At 37.7% G+C, this 17,301-nt stretch overlaps 1 protein-coding gene and 1 non-coding gene across 3 annotated transcripts in view; one reads left to right on the top strand and one right to left on the bottom strand.

The window, feature by feature from the left end:
* CDK12 (cyclin dependent kinase 12) overlaps nt 1-16,813 on the bottom strand; it is a 40,851-nt gene extending 24,038 nt beyond the window's left edge. For both annotated transcript variants that reach the window (XM_068976067.1, XM_068976068.1), the window contains exons 1-5: nt 15,768-16,813; nt 10,222-11,106; nt 3,331-3,507; nt 2,288-2,427; nt 1,580-1,750 (exon numbers count right to left, since the gene is read on the bottom strand). In XM_068976067.1, coding sequence (XP_068832168.1) covers nt 1,580-1,750; nt 2,288-2,427; nt 3,331-3,507; nt 10,222-11,106; nt 15,768-16,813 — 2,419 coding nt within the window. The remainder of the gene's footprint in view (nt 1-1,579; nt 1,751-2,287; nt 2,428-3,330; nt 3,508-10,221; nt 11,107-15,767) is intronic.
* On the top strand, nt 14,049-14,195 carry LOC138084965 (U4 spliceosomal RNA). Its single transcript, XR_011145355.1, has one exon. It is a non-coding gene; the product is annotated as a U4 spliceosomal RNA (small nuclear RNA).
* Nucleotides 16,814-17,301: the final 488 nt, after the last annotated feature.

Here is a 17,301-nt window from a genome sequence, read left to right as displayed (position 1 = left end):
TCCCTTTTCTTATTCATCTATATTTTCATTTCTTCCACAATAGGTATGCATCACATCCATTCATTCACTTATTTTTTTGTAATTAAAAAGAAATTTATTTTTTGGCCATTCCGCACAGCATGTTAGTTTCCCTGACCATGGATTGAACCTGTGCCCACTTCAGTGAAAGCATGGAGTCCCAAGGAAGTCCTCAATTATTTTATGATTTTTTTTTTAAGAAAAAGAATTTGAACAGTATATAGTAAATTACTTATACAGTACAGAATGATATGGATAAAAGCAAGCACCTGTCCAAAAGCAACTAATTAACATTTTCTTATGCATCTTTATATTATTTTTATAATCAGAAAAGGTTAAAAAACACACCCAGAAATATACCTAGTATACTTAATTCTATTCCAATCTAACTTTCATAAATTTATCTAAGCAGAATTTCCTTTTCTTTAAAACTACTTCTACCAAACTCAAGAGATACTACTCCCTTAATGCTAATATCTCTGAGGCTCTGTAAAGAAGTACAACTTAACTTTAACCAATACCCTTCTAATTTTATGTATTTCAATCATATTTTCTCTTAATATCCCAGGGTATATTCAAATATGCCATCTCTTTACAGCTGCCCATTTCTAAATCTTCAGATTTATTTTAACAGAAGTTGGCTGGATGTCATAGATAGACTACAACAATCTTACTGCCCAAAGACAAGTTACAAATCCAGGAAAACCACAATGTGACCTGAAGAAAATTGTTTTAGAAATATCTGCTTTTTAAACTGTGAGCACAAAGCTACGTTTAAAAAAAAAAAAAAAAAAAGATGCATATAAACGAAGGAGGGCTTCCCAGTAGCTCAGCCAGTAAAGAATCCGACTGCAATGCAAGAGACCCCGGTTCTGGGTCGGGAAGATCCCCTGGAGAAGGGCTAGGCTACCCACTCCAGTATTCCTGGGCTTCCCTGGTGGCTTCAGATGGTAAAGAATCTGCCTGCAATGTGGGAGACCTGGATTTAAACCCTAGATTGGGAAGATCCCCTGGAGGAGGGCATGGCAACCCACTCTAGTATTCTTGCCTGGAGAATCCCCATGAATACAGTAACCTGGCGGGCTATAGTCCATGGGGTGGCAAAGAGTTGAAAACATGATTGAGTGACTAAGCACAGCATAAATGAAGGAAGGATGAAAAATTGAGAATAAGTGTCTAATCTGGGTTTTAACTTTCATTACTATTATTATAATTTGTGAAAAACAAAACAAAACAAAAAGAACACTTCAAAATGTTGCTTGGAGGAAAATCTTACATTTTTTTATGTGCTCGCCTTATTAGGTGTTACAGGACTCTTAACTGTAATGATTAACAATCATTTCAAAGTGTAAGAGTACACTGATGAGGATGGACGGACATTTTATAAAATATGCACTGTTCAGCATAAGAGCAATGTATTAACATCTTAATTTTGATATGAATTAAAGAAGCTGGATTTGTTCAGTACAACCTGTTAAAAAACACAAACGTGCAAACAAGCTAAGAAAGGGAAATAAAATGTACCAATCTACCATACAGAAACATGATTCTTTGCTAGTACCTTTGTCCTTCTTGAAATCCAGTGCATCCTGCTTATCCGTGACAATTTCCTTCATGTTAACAACACTTCGGTGGATCAGCTGACGAAGGATTTTGATCTCACGAATGGCTGTGATTGGGAAGCCCTCTTTTTCATTGTCCAGTCTCACCTTCTTCAGGGCCACTAGCTCTCCTGTTACAGCAAATTCAAACAGTTTTATCATAATTAGCATTTTCTGGCCACCATCATCAATCAACCAATATATGCTCTTGCTCTGATAAACACAATGCCTACTTTAATGCTACATGCAAGATATTTTATAGTTTTTTTTTTAATCCCCAGGTTCCCTTTCTTATCTTTGATTTTTAAATGACTTTAAAATTTTAATTTAATATTCAATTAGGCCTAAAAATTTTGGATTATTAAAATATACCAAAAATTCAACTACTTCATTTTATTTTCAAGGACTAACTCCTTACCAAACAAAGAGCAACTTACAAATTTTATTTTTACCTTTTCTTAAATCTCCCAAAACATTTTCAATGGACAACCAGAAGGAAGGTTTTTAGAGGGTAATAATCATATTATGCTTTTGGAAAATTTTGGTCTATTTGTAACTTTTGGAGACCAAATTAGAACTCAAAGTTTACTTTTGCTAAATCCACTTAAAGCAGCAGTACCACTAAATTTTTAACCTTCTGACATCTAGAATTTTTTGGCATTATTTACCTGTGTCTTTGTCCTTGGCTTTATATACCTGGCCATAAGTTCCCTCTCCAATAATCCCAATAATGTCAAACTTGTCCACACAGCGTTTCCCCCAGTCACTTTCTGTTTGTCTTCTTTCTCCGTAACGCGGACAACAAATTCTAAAAAAGGCAAAACAAAAAAATAAAACAACCAAAAAAGTTGCTCTAAAAATTTAAGTGTTTTTTTTTCTTTTTTTCCTGCATCACACAGCTTGTGGAATCTTGTTTCCCAACCAGGGATCAAACCCATGACCTTCAGTGGATGCTTGGAGTACTAACTAACCATGCCAAGGAATTCCCTAAATGTATTCAAAAAGAACAAAACAGAATTCTTTTATGATGATTTCTCTGATTCCTGGGTCTTTTATCAGTTTCTTTATTAAAAAGGCAGGAATCAAATAATATAAAATAAATAGTAAACGGTCTCTCACAGTAGCTAAGATTTTTCCTTTTTTTTTGCTTCAGGAAGACATAAGATCAAATAATAGAATTGCTGCTTACTTTCTAACTTCTTACTGGCTTCCTCAACTATAGAATGGGAAAATAATCCGTACATCATAGGGTTACTATAAAAGTAAAACTTAAAACTTTGGCAATAATATATGCTCAATAAATGGCAACCGTTTTTCTTACTAAGAGAAGGCGGCTAACAATCAGAAGATCAAACTCAGATTCTACTACATTATGACATGGCAACTCATGTAGTTCAGGGGGAAAAAACCCCACATCTATTAATTCCTCATTAATATGTACATGGTTGACATCCTCTCAATAAACCGATTTTTTTCTTCTTTAATACTCTAAGTAGTATGAACTCAAAAGATACTGTGGGATCAATGTTCATGGTAAACTTGAACTTGGGAAATTATTACTTTTCTAAAAAACATGACAAGGTATCTGGGGATGTAGATGAAAGAATTTTATCTGTGAAAATAAAAAGAGCTACATTAGGCCCAATCCTCTATGATCCTAATGGTGTAGGTTGTGGTCCAAAGGTAGGGATGGATCCAGCCCAAAACTCACTTTGGTCTCTTTTTGTATGGTTGCTGAGGTGGTGTGATTGCCTTTGGTTCTGGAGAGTCTGGGGGAGATGGATCCCCACCAGGGAGCTCTGGAGGGAGAGGGAGGTCTGTGAGTAGGTGACGTGGTCTTTGTTCTTTCTCTTTCTTCACAGGTTTTGAAGGTAGAGTTTCTTTCGGACTGAACAACAGAGAGGAAAAAAAGAAAAAGATCACAATTACTTAAAGAATGTGCAAATAAAACTCAAAGATTGTAATGTCTGGTTAGTAAAAGATTACAAAGATTTTACTTTCAAAGGGAAAGCCCCTATAATATAACAAAGAAATGGAGTTTAGTCACAGTTAAAGAGACTTGGATTTTGCAAAAAGAAATCTATAGTATATTTTAAAAAAAACAGAACTGGGATATTATCTGTAGAAACTTTAATAAACTTTTTAATGTCCTCCCAAAGAAGCTATCTGGATTTTTATTGAGATGAAATAAAATACAGGAAGTTATAATCTTAAATTTGCAAAGCACCATGGCAACCTGCGTAGTCACCAAACCTGCTCTAAAGATTTCAATAATGATGGAAAGCCCAACAGTGTAATACTACTATGTTACTAAAGATGTGGAGAGAAACTTGGAAAAAGCAAAGAGTATTTTAGAATGTTTTGTAAGAAATACAGCTAAGCTGGAAATCAAAATAAATGAAAAATTCACTGATTTATTCTACTGGTTGGGAAGAAAAGGCAATCATATTCAACCACCCAAAATGGATAAATAACCCTCAAACTAAGAATCTAAGGAGAACGAGTCCAAGAGACTATTTCAGAATCATTAAAGCACTGGTGGCTCAAATGGTAATGGTTAAAGAACCTTCCTGCCAATGCTGAAGACACGGGTTCAATCCCTGGGTTGGGAAGATCCCCTGGAGAAGGAAATGGCAACCCATGCCAGTATTCTTGCCTGGGAAATTTCCTGGAAAAAGGAGCCTAATGGGCTACAGTTCATGGGGTCACAAGAATCAGACACGATAATGACTAAACAACAACAACAAAGTACTGGCAGCAGAAAGCCTCTCCAACAAATTACAATAGTCAGTGGGGGAACAAAAGGGATGGCTTTTCTGGAATAGATTATAAAATTCAATTTTCAGATCCAATTTTTTAACCACCTCTACTTATGAGTAAAAGAAGGATTTTGTGCCATGCATGTCCTCAGAAAAAATAGGCAGCATACTAATTCATGTCTAGAAATAAAACCATGATAGTCTTTTGTATTCTATCACAGTATCAGAAGATTAAAAAGGATCTGAGAATCCTAACCACAGTAGGAACATCTTCTATTTTTTCAGCAAGTGGTTATTAAGAGAAAATTTTCATAAATACTTACATAGAACCATAAACACATCTAAGGGATAATACAGCTATCCCTTGCAACGTATCTTTTTAAAGCATACTGCTACCTTCAGTGTGTAAAATACAATCTCAAAAGCTACTACTTCCTATTATTTTTCATCATTTTAATTTCAAAAATCATATAAAATTACAGAATCTTGTTTGTACCATATTAACCAGAACTGGGGTAGTCAAGGTAGAGCAAAACCATCATCTGAAATTTTCTGTTAAATTACTGATAGTGATGAACACACACCAACTTGCAGTAAGATTTTTCTACCCTGAAACAAAGTCTTAAACAAAAGAGTTACCAGAAAACTCTTGGGTCAGGATGTCATATAGATTTTAAAAATTTCCCCAACTTTTAAGACATTTAGAAAAGAAAATTCCTAGTTTTTCAATTACTGTGTCAAAATACTTTTTATAAACTTCAATTCATGATTCAAAAATAAAGTCTAGCTTGGTTCTGTGTCACTAGAATTAAATTAACTGAATTCTTTCACCATCATTTCATGTAAGTTTATTCTATATTTTACATTTACATCTTATTTTCTCCAAAATTTACTTTATGAGTTCAAATATTATTTGCTATTGTGAAAATGTACATTGCTTCTGAAAAATTGTATTTCAGTCTGTTATTTCAAAAAAGAATGAGTGTTTGATGGGATATGTACTACCAGTTTAGAGCACACAAGTTAAACAGAGGTTAAATTTTGTTTCAACAAATTCCACATGTATCAAAAACCTTGCAATAATGATGCATAAAATAAAAATGATAAAATTCCAATGCTTAGCAATATTATGGTCTTTAGCCTTTAGTGTAGGGTACTCACTAAAATAAACCTCTATATAGTTCTAAGAACATATGGTACACGCAGAAAGGGTCTAACATAGTGGAAGAAATATTGTTTGAGAAGGCAATGGCACCCCACTCCAGTACTCTTGCTTGGAAAATCCCATGGACAGAGGAGCCTAATAGGCTGCAGTCCATGGGGTTGCTAAGAGTCAGACACGACTGAGCGACTTCCCTTTCACTTTTCACTTTCATGCATTGGAGAAGGAAATGGCAACCCACTCCAGTGTTCTTGCCTAGAGAATCCCAGGGACGGCGGAGCCTGGTGGGCTGCCGTCTCTGGGGTCACACAGAGTCGGACACGACTGAAGCGACTTAGCAGCAGCAGCAGCAAGTCATTACTTGAAGATTCAGTACCAGAAAGAACAGATTCACCCTATCAATATCAGTATTTCCTGCTTCTCCATTTATACCAGCAGATGGGTTCACTCATGGAGACAAGGTTGCATTAATGCCTGGGTATAATTTAAAAAAAAAAAGTCAAATCCCAGAGGGCTCAAATTTTAGAATACGGATAAGTCTCTTGGAATTTATGATGCTGAATTTATTCTGTAGGTACAATGTAAACACCTCTGAAAAGTCTTTACTGTTAATAAAAAAAAAAAAAGAATTTACATATGAACTACACATAAAGAAAATTAACTTTATTTTGGGCCATGTCACACAGCTTGTAGGTTCTCAATTCCCTGACCAGGGATGGAACTTGGGCCCATGGCATTGGAAGCTTGGAGTCCTAACCATTGAAAAGTCAGGGAATTCCCCAAAATTAATTTTTATAATTTTCAAAATTTAAAATAAACTACTTTAAATATCCCCATCCCTGATGGCTCAGTGAATAAACAATCTGCCAGCAATGCAGCAGACATAGGAGTCATGGGTTCGATCCCTGGGTTGGGAAGATCCCCTGGAGGAAGAAATGGCAACACTAGTATTCTTGCTTGGGAAATCCCATGGATAGAGGAGACTGGGTGATTAAACATGCACTTTAAATATGGCCATTTATCTCATTCCTCTTAAAGAAGGTTGTTTAAAAAGTGATTTATTTTTATAAACTTTTATTAAAATTTGAATGAACACATTAAAAACATTCTATTAGCAGTCTAATAGAATACAAATAGAAAACAAGCATTCTATTAGCAAAATCCTAAATTCAAACCTGAACGTTTAATAGGTCTTTTATACAAGAGTTCAGTATTTTAAAAATACAGCCTTTAAGAATCCTGTAGACTTAGACATAGCTGTTCATGGGGATATGCTTCTTTTAAGGAGATCATCCATATGCATGCGGCTAAATTGCTTCAGTTGTGTCCAACTCTGTGCGACCCTATGGACTGTAACTCCCCCTCCTCCAGGCTCTGTCCATGGCTCTGTCCATGGGATTCTCCAGGCAAGAATACTGGAGTGGGTATTATTCTTTATTTATTCTTTATTCAAGTCTGATAAACTCCAGATAAACCAGGCTATGCAAAAAATAGAGAAGAAAACAACATTTTAAAAACTCTCTATGGTTAACTGAAAATTTAAAGGAGGGTATAGAGATGAGTGGACTTCCCAGGTGGCTCAGTGGTAAAGAACCTGCCTGCCAATGCAGGAGACATAAGAGATGCAGGTTTGATCACTGGGTCGGGAAGATCCCCTGGAGGAGGGCATGGCAACCCACTCCAGTATTCCTGCCTGGAGAATCCCATGGACAGAGCCTGGAGGAGGGGGGGAGTTACAGTCAATAGGGTCACACAGAGTTGGACACAGCTGAAGCAATTTAGCCACATGCATATGGATGATCTCCTTAAAAGAAGCATATCCCCATGAATAGCTATGTCTGTGAAGAATGCATTATATCAAAGTGGATGTTTGGAAGCCTTTGCTTCTAGAAATCAAGAATTGTAGACTATGAATCAGAAAGGTTTTTGCAAATATCATTAATTAAAATTCACTCTTCTATTATACTTCTGCTCAATATACATACTATACACACACACACATACACACGCACACACACACATTTGAAAGAGAGATTAATTCTTTTCCCAAAAGGACAAATCCTCTAATGCAAGCTTTATATCATCCATGTGACAAATAATTTCTTAACTACATGCCCAATTTTATTTCACACAAGCCCTGACCCTGGTTCCTTCAGCAGTTTTACTTATTCAAATAATCAATATTTAATGACTACATTCTATGTTTTATGTTTAAAGTACTATAGGCAATAAAAGGAGAAGGCAATAGCACCCCACTCTAGTACTCTTGCCTGGAAAAATCCCATGGACAGAGGAGCCTGGTAGGCTGCAGTCCATGGGGTCGCTAAGAGTCGGACACGACTGAGTGACTTCTCTTTCACTGTTCACTTTCATGCACTGGAGAAGGAAATAGCAACCCACTCCAGTGTTCTTGCCTGGAGAATCCCGGGGACGGGGGAGCCTGGTGGGCTGCCGACTATGGGGTCGCACAGAGTTGGACACGACTGAAGTGACTTAGCAGCAGCAGCAGCAGCAGGCAATAAAAAGATGTATAAGTCACATTCTCAACATTTAAGCTCCTGCAGTCTCCTATGAGATAAAGTACAGAGGAACAGAAGTTCCATTCACAACTTTCAGATTTCTTCCTAAAAAGTCTTCTTACATAAAATTATTTTTTCAGGACTTCCCTGGCAGTTCAATGGTTAAGATTCAGCGCTTCCTATGCAGGGGGCACAAGTTTGATCCCTGGTTGAGTAACTAGGGTCCCAAATGCCACAAGGCCAAAAAAACCTTTTTTTAAATTAATAAACAAATGTTTTTCATGTGAAAGGTGCAGCTGTACATGGAAAGGGTGCACCAAATAAGTAAATGAAGACAAAAACAGAAAAGCCATCTTGAATTTTAAGTTAGTACATAGTGAAAAAATAAAATTGATATTGGAAGAAATCTTCACTTCCATTTTTCTACCTTTAATAAGGACTATTAAATGAAACAGTTATACTTTTGGAATCAGAATATGTAACAAAAATAATTTTTCTCACTTCTCTCTCACGAGTGTTCTTAAAGACAGCTACACATACTCAAATAATCACTGAATGATCTTACTTTACCCTTCATTTACAATCTGGAAGACAGAAATCTCTATGTGCCTTCTATCAAAATTGTTCCACCTCTGCAAATCTGCACTCTACCGTGACTCATGGTAGATAGGTTCAATGTCTACTTGGTTAGCCAAGTAAACATTTCAAAAGGAAGATTCCTAGCCACACTGATATGATTCTAGCCACTATGTAAACTAATATTTAAACAAGGTTCCCGTGGAAAGACAGTGGCCTAGGTTCCCTCGGGATGACTTCTTTTTCAACAAAACTACAAAAATATATATTTTGTATCTATGATAAGTATATTGTGTACCTCAAACAAATTTTTCTACATAAATTTCAGGTTCTTTTCTTCTCCTTTGTAGTTCTCAGGATGTGGCAGAATTCATTAATACCTATTAATATTAGAAAGAGCATGTGGAATTTTTCTTTAAAATCATATTTACCACTATATATAGTAATGGAGCCATTCACTTAAATAATCTCTTTTCCCATCATTTATTGCACTTGCACCTTCTAAAAAAGCACAGAGAATAGTCTGAAAAAATATAGATCTAAAGGGCTGAAATGTATCACTATTTAAACTACTGCTATCACCTGGAAAGTAATGGAAGCTTGGGAATTGGTCTGGGATGCACTGACTGATAATATTTATTTCTGTGCTTACGATGAAAACTTGTTGTATTAAGTGAAACTCATATTCTCTATAACAAGAGGGCAGAATCTCCATAGAAAAACAATAACCCGAAGACTGCCATGGTATATGTCACTGCTAAATCAAGTTTGTTTGGTTGCACTTGCCTAGCTAGGTCTGCCAAGAAATTAAACAAATATATTTCCCTAATGCCTTCCATGAAATCAGATTCATGCTTCAAATCATTTCAGGTCTCAATAGTCAGAGGATTCATTAAAATGAAAGCTCTTCTTATCACCACACTGTGAATTTATATATTCTAATTAGCAAAGACTCTACATATTGTTCTTTTGCTTCTTAAGTATAATTTTTTTAAAGCATCAAGATGGAAAAAAGTCGATATAAAAGACATTTTTGGGACCACTTAGGATATTAATAATATTATTATTGATATGCTACTGATATTATTCAATAAATGAATGTTTTTTAGGGTGATAAAGGTATTGTGATTATACAGGAAAGTGTTCTTGTTAGGAGAGACATGCTAAACTATTCAAAAATGTCATAATATCTATAGTTTAAAAAAATATGGCAAAAAATTAACAACTGGTCAATCTAGCTGAAGGGCATACAGGTGTTAATTTTTCTGCAGCTATGTAATACTGAAATTTTCAACATAAAAATTTAAGGAGAAAAACATGATTTTTAAAACTTTAAATCAAAATTATTGATAAATACTCTTGTGAGAAAAAGGATTACTAGACCTCAAACTGTAATTCTCTTTTCCTAATCATGTCATACATAAGGACTTTTTCCACTGAAAACCAAACATTACAGGTATTTCCTATTCATGAAAGCATTATAAACAGACATGCATCAGAAGAATTTTGACAAAGCCTTGAGAACAAAAACTACATTACACTTAGATCAAGAGGGTTAAAATTTCCCAATTAACTACAGGACTTACCTATCCATGTCATCATCTCCCAGTAATAAGGGTGGGAGGGGCAGAGGAGGCAACGTTGAAGTTTTTAGGTGTGGAATAGCAGCTGTTACAGATACTTGAGTCTTCACAGAAACCTGTACAGGGGGCTGAGAATTTGCCTGAGAGGACAGAGTAGATGTCCTTGGATGAACAGAGGGGGGCAAAGTTGAAGTACTTGAAGAAAGAACCTGACTAAATGTTGGCTGGGGAGGAGGCAGAGGTGGCTGCTGTGGAATAGCTGGCAGTGGAGGCAAAGGTGGCAAGGGGGGTGTCTGTGGTGGAGGGGTAGTAGTTGGTAAAGGAGGTGGAGAAGTAACTGTGGGAAGAGGTGGAAGGGTCTCCTTTTCAGATGTCTCTGTCTCTTTTGGAGTAACAATCTCCTCTTTCAGTGCTACAGGTTTAGAGTCTCTTGTTCCCTGTACTTTCGTATCTTTAAGAACAGGCTGCTTCTCAGAGTTCTCATCCAACTTCACTTTCCCTGTATCTAAAGAATTTTTGACCTCTGTGTTAAGATGTGTTACATTCACCAGTTCAGTATCTGGGGCAGATTTTTCCAATTTTACACCTCTGGGTAACTTTTTAGGCTCCAAGCCTGAATCCTTAGCCTCCACTGAACTGTTCTCTTTTCTAGGCAAAAATATAGGTGAACCCTTGGATTCCTTCCCATCCATTTTTGCTGCTGCAGCAGCTGCTGCTCTTTCCTTCTTTTTCCTACTGAGTTCAGCTCCCAAGCTGGAGTTCAACGGAAGCCTGACAGGTGAGATACTGGAATGTCGACTGCGTGACCCGGATCTCTTCTTTTTACTATGAGAAGATGAGTGTCTTGAATATGCAGGACTTCTACTTCTAGACTTCATTGATTTTCTACTGGAAAAAGAAAAAAAAAAATTAAATCGATAGACTACAGCAATATGGAAGAAAAAAGACTAAACTATGAAGAATTGTAACTAAAAAAACCCAGTTTGAGTACTTAGCAATCTTAAAAATAGATTGTTGTTGTTCAGTTACTCAGTCCTGTCTGACTCTTTGTGACCCCATGGACTGCAGCACACCAGGCTTCCTTGTCCTTCACTATCTCCCGGAGTGTGCTCAAATTCATGTTCATTGAGTCGGTGATGCTATCTAATCATCTCATCCTCTGCCACCCTCTTCTCCTCCTGCCCTCAATCTTCCCCAGCATCAGAGCCTTTTCCAATGAGCTGGCTCTTCGCATTAGGTGGCCGAAGTATTAGAGTTTCAGCTTTAGCATCAGTCCTTCCTATGAATATTCAGGATTGATTTCTTTTAGGATTGAATGGTTTAATCGCCTTGCAGTCCATGGCACCCACTCTCAAGAGTCTTCTCCAGCACCACAATTCGAAAGCATCAATTCCTTGGCACTCAGCCTTCTTTATGGTCCAGCTCTCACATCCATACATGACTAATGGGAAAACCATACCTTCGACTATACAGACCTTTGTCGGCAAAGTGATGTCTTTGCTTTTTAATATGTTGTCTAAGTTTGTCATAGCTTTCCTTCCAAGGAGCAAGTGTCTTTTAATTTCACGGCTGCAGTCACCGTTTCCGAAGTGATTTTGGAGCCCAAGAAAATAAAATCTGTCACTGCTTCCATTTTTTTCCCCTTCTATTTGCCATGAAGTGATGGGACTGGATGGTACCATCAAATAATAATAATAATAATGTATCAATATTGGTTTATTAATTATAACAAATATAAGATACTAATATTAGGGGAAACAGTTTGAGGATATGAAAGAATTCTCTGTACTAGCTTCAGAATTTTTCTATAAATTTAAAAATGTTCTTTACTCTAAAAAATGGATTGGAAGGAAATAATCCTTCATGGTAACATATTTCAGTCATATAATCTAAAAATTATCCACTACTTATTCAAGTGAAAGAAGATGGATGGATATTTTTTCCCATATCCATATTCATGATTACTTTTAGAATTTTGGTTTAAATATCTGATAAAGTGAAAACATGATTTTTAAAAGTCACACTTAATGCTAAACGTAGTAACTAGCACACTTCACTAAAACCTAAAATTTTAAATTAGAGAGCTATCTAATTGAGAAATCCCAGGAAAAGATTTTGTTCCTGAATCCTCAGTTTATAATTAAGTTGTGCCTATACTAAACAAACTCCCAAGATACAAGCCTTAGGATTTACAAACTACATAAACTGGAGAAACTGTCTTGACAAAATAATTTATTAGACGTTCTTAAAACTATGATGACTTCTAGTACTTTCAAATATAAAATGATTTCCAATAAACATTTTAGAAATTCATAAAGCAAGGTATTACTGCATGCTCAACTTGTTTTCTCCATTATTAAGAAAGGATTGGAAAGTAAAATCTGGGAATCTAAAAGGCAGATTATTCTAAATTAAAATCCAAGCCCCTCTTAATTCTTTTTGCTTTTTAATGAAGTCAAATGTACTACCGGCCTTCTCAGGTAGTGCTAGTGGTAAAAAACTTGCCTGCCAATGCAGGAGACATAAGAGACGCAGGTTCAACCCTTGTGTCAGGAAGATCCCCTGGAGGAGGGCGTGGCAACCCACTCCAGTATTCTTGCCAGGAGAATCCCCATGGACAGAGGAGCCTGGGAGGCTAAAATCCATGGGGTCACAAAGAGTCGGACACAACTGAAGGAACTTAGCAGGCACACAATGTATCAAGTATGACTGGACAAAACATAATTTGCCCAATAGTCTAAAACAAATTGTTCCCATTTCAGATCTTCAATATCTCCCTTTTATGGTTGATCATTGGTAAGACTGATGTGATTCAAAATGTTTCAAAACAAACAGCATATACATGGTAGGGGAAATAACTCACATGATGTTAGTCATGATTTTCTTATACCCATAATGCCTTTTGGAAATTTCTTCCAAAAGTTAATTAATATATAAAATAATCACTGGAATCAAACAACAACATTTATATGAACATGAGGATACAAGACAATGAAACTAGTTAAATGGATTTACTAAATACCCAGTTACTCTTAAGAAAACTAATACATCTGTAAATAAAGTGGATAAAACAAGAGGCTTTCTCTAAATTACAGACTGGGTTGAAACTAACATTATCTTAGGAAAACACTAAGTAATGTCAGAAACATGCCCTACAACCCACTGTTTCTTTAATCTTTCAGCATGACTAAATCTTCCTAAAGAACTCTACTACAAATCCTCTAACTTCTGAACAGAATCTTACTGTAATAGGACATTTGGATGGCTCTAAGTTACATAAATGTTAAAGTTGAGGTTCAGATCCACTCTTTAAGGGAAAAAGGGGGTAAAAAAGGGACAACAAATAGGTAAATTGTCTTCAAAGAGTGAACAAAACTGTCTTCAATAACAAATGTATTTTTTCCCTGAATTAAGTTAGGTTCTATCCATTTGAAATGAAATTGCTACTATTAATCACTACTAATTTGGTGGATGCAAAGATCTTCAAAGTTTCTCTCAAAGCATTTTCAGTCTTTAAAAATGATATCGCTTGTTTAATTCTGACTGTCTCTCTCAAGGCAAAATAAATAAATAAATAATAATAACCCAGAAGACTATAAATCTGTATATTCCCTACCCTAAGAAACTGAATGAGGAAAAATATGTACATATGCACATATCGCACACCTACAAACATGTAATGCTCTTTACTAGCCAACTAAAAATGTGCGTGTGACTCCAGGATTATTATTTAGTGTTTATATTTGTGTCCTATAGGATCATGTTGTGTTTTCAATTCTTTCTTGATTGATTTTTACCATTACTGCACTAATTTCAACTAAGTGAGTATAAGCTTTGTGCAGTGGCAGTATCGTAGCCAATGAGGTTTATCCGAGGCACGATTATTGCTAATTGAAAACTTTTCTCAACTAAGTGAGTATAGGAAGAGAGAACTTGAGATTTGGACCCAAAAGGAATTATTGCAAAAGCAGCTTGTTTTTACTGAAACTTGTTTTAGCCTCAATGTGGTTTTAAAATATTCTGAGACTATTTCTTAGGCATCCTTAAAAGAAGCTAAGCAATTTTACAAATAGTACACTTAAGACATCTACCTCACTGTATATAAACTGACTTCTCATTCCTCCAGAAAAAAAAAGTGAACTCTAGTTAACGGTGTACATGCTAAAGTGTTTATAGTGAAGTATACTGATGTATGCAACTTACTTTGAGATGAATCAAAACAAATGAAGATGGCTTGATGAAGAGATGGATAGAAATGATAAAATGTATATCAAGTATTAATTGTAGAATCTGGGTGGTACATATTTGAGTCCTGACTACAATAATAAAATGCAGGGGGAAAGCCTAAGGAACTTCATACTCTGACAGCTAGGAACTCTTTTAACTTGATGAATTCAAACTAGTTTATGAATAATTATAACTTTAAGTCAGCAAAAATTACTCACATTTACATATAAAAGACATGGCATGGATTTTTTTCTAATTTCTCTACTAGTTTTCAACATTTTTCTCACTCACTGATAAAATTTACTGAGCAGGCACTGTACCTGACTAAGCACTCATATTTACTAATTAAACCTCACAACTCTAGAACTAGGTAGTTATTACTCTCATTTCACACACAGAAAAATTAAATTATATGTCAAAGGTTACAAAACAAGATTAGGATTCCACTCAGATGTAACTCCTAAACTTAAGTTCTCCTTTTGTGGAAAATGATAAGACTACAAATAGGGAGGTACATACACCTCATCACTTAGGAACAAGAACAGTTTTCTGTAGACAATTCACTCCAACTATTAAATTTTAAATTAACATGGCTTTATCACAAAAAATATCACAGTGAAGATACTATTAGCATTTTTTAAAAGAAAGATTCTGAAAACTGCTGTGGTCACAAGATAGTCAATGGTGATGCTTGTAAAGAAAATCAAAGTATCCTTGGAACCAATTTCTGCCAGGTTATAACATAAAAGGGAAGAGCTCAGCTTAATTCCCACCAGAAACATCAAAGATGGGAGTCTTTTGTAAGTTATCAAAAAAACTGTCTATAAAGAAATAAACTTACAGGTTTGGAGACACAGTGGATGGACAATGCAAATGGTAGATGACCTAGGAAAACAGCCTCAAATAACACAAATGAAATCTCCAATCAGGTCCAATAAAGCCTAAAGCACTAATTCCAAAGTGAATTTTGAAAAGTTAAGGCAAAGCAACCGAAATAACTGGATAAACTCTGGGAGCCAGTATCAACTCCATGCATTCGGTAAGCAGAAGCCTATGATTTTTCTCACATAGGAGCTTACAGCTGAAGGTCCCAGCACTGGAAGTACCTACCTTTATTTAGCAGCTTTAGACATGTGAACTCTCCTCTTCAATTCTGGGTTAAGGGGAGACCAGTCTCACCTACAGCAAACTGTTCTAGCCAACAGCAAAGTGTTCTAGACAATGCCAAACACTGGGGGCTTCCACAAAATGTTAACAGGTCTAATCCCCAGTTCCTCATAAGCCACAGTAGGAAAGCACGGACTGTTAGACAAATAGCTCACCTGGAAAGTGGGCTCCGGCTCAGAGAGCGCTTGCTCAGAAAAGGGCTGCTGGACCGCCTTCGACCGTAGGGACTGGGTGATCTCCCACTGTAAGAGCCACTCCTTTCATAGCTGGAAGAACGTCGCCGGCTATAGGGACTCACAGACCTCTGTCGTCTACTGTAGGGACTGGGTGACCGAGTGCTGGACTGGTAGGCGGAAGGCTCCTTGTAAGGTGGGCTGATTGACTGCCTTCTAGAGGTACTTCCCGGACTCTTCTTGTAGGAGTCATAATTGCTAGAGGTGTGAGATCTCGGGGGACTAAGGTCATAATCTTGGCCGTAAGAAGCTCCGGAGGGGCTATCATCTTGCTTGGGACTGTCGGACCACTTCCGGTGGGGACTCCTGGATCTCCGTTTAGGGCTGTCCACGGTTTTGTAACTTTTGGGTGTTTCCCTTTTCCGATGACTTTTACTTCGGTCTTTGTGTCCCGATTTCAACTCACGTTCTTTCCGGGTCTTCTCCTTATGGAGTTTGGATGACCTGGATTCCTTGTTGCTGCTTTTCGAGATCTGAGCCTTCCCGTGGTCATCATTCTCCTCATTTGAACGCTTTGAACTTCCTGATATCCGGTCCTTCGTCGAGCCCGACTTGCTGGAGGCTTCCAGGTTTTTTTCTTTCTCTGTCTGCTTAGTTTTTAATAAGTCGCGAGTACGTCGGTGCTGGTGGTGACGGTGTTTATGGAGGCGGTCACTGCGATCAGTCCCGCGACGTTCATCATTTTCCCTCCGGTCCAGTTTGAAAGCCAGGTCGTCAGAAAAGGTATCGGAATCAGAGCTAATGTCATCATATTCCACCAAAGGTTTGATAACTGTGCCCAAAGGTGCTGCTTCGGGTGTCACCAATCCCATGTCTTTGGAGTGCTTGGACTTATGCCGCTTGTGCTTCGACCCCAAGCGGTGACGCTCTCTGCTGTTGGAGCTGCCACCTCCCGATGACGGCTGCAAAGTTCCAGAAGCTCCCCCACTCCCGTCCTTCTTGCCCCCATGTCTCTCTGGATTGGGCATTCCCTTTCCCCTGGCCTCAAAAAGGGGAAAAAGTTCCCCAGCACTCCAAAAAGTAACCCCCACCCTCCCCCCCCAGCCCCACGCCTACCAAAGCGCCCCTACAAGGGGGTGGGGAGGGAAGGGACGGTAGTCCAGGCTCCTCCTCCCTCCCGTCTCCTCAGCACCCTCCTACATGAGGTGGGGGTGAAGGAGCCAGGGAAGAAATGAGAGTTCCTCAGCAGTGGAGTTGCGAGACAACGAGTAGCTGCTCGAATCTGTTTCTCCTCCTCCCCACGCCGAGCCAGTCCTCAGGCCCAGACGCCGGGGAGGTCGAAGAAGTAGGAAGCCGACGGCTCGGTGCTGTGTGGCCGACTCTGGCTCTGGGGCCCTGTGAGCACTACGCGGGCCCTTCCCCTACCCGGTAGCCCGGCTCGGGGCGGCTTCCTGTCGCTGGGGTCCCGCGGCTTAGGTGCCTCACGCCCCCTTTGTCCCTCGCTCCTGAGGGAGCC

This window comes from Capricornis sumatraensis, chromosome 8, assembly GCF_032405125.1.
Source record: "Capricornis sumatraensis isolate serow.1 chromosome 8, serow.2, whole genome shotgun sequence".
Taxonomy (NCBI): domain Eukaryota; kingdom Metazoa; phylum Chordata; class Mammalia; order Artiodactyla; family Bovidae; genus Capricornis; species Capricornis sumatraensis.
Note: the sequence above shows the minus strand (reverse complement) of the source record. Positions and strands in the feature narration are given on the sequence as shown.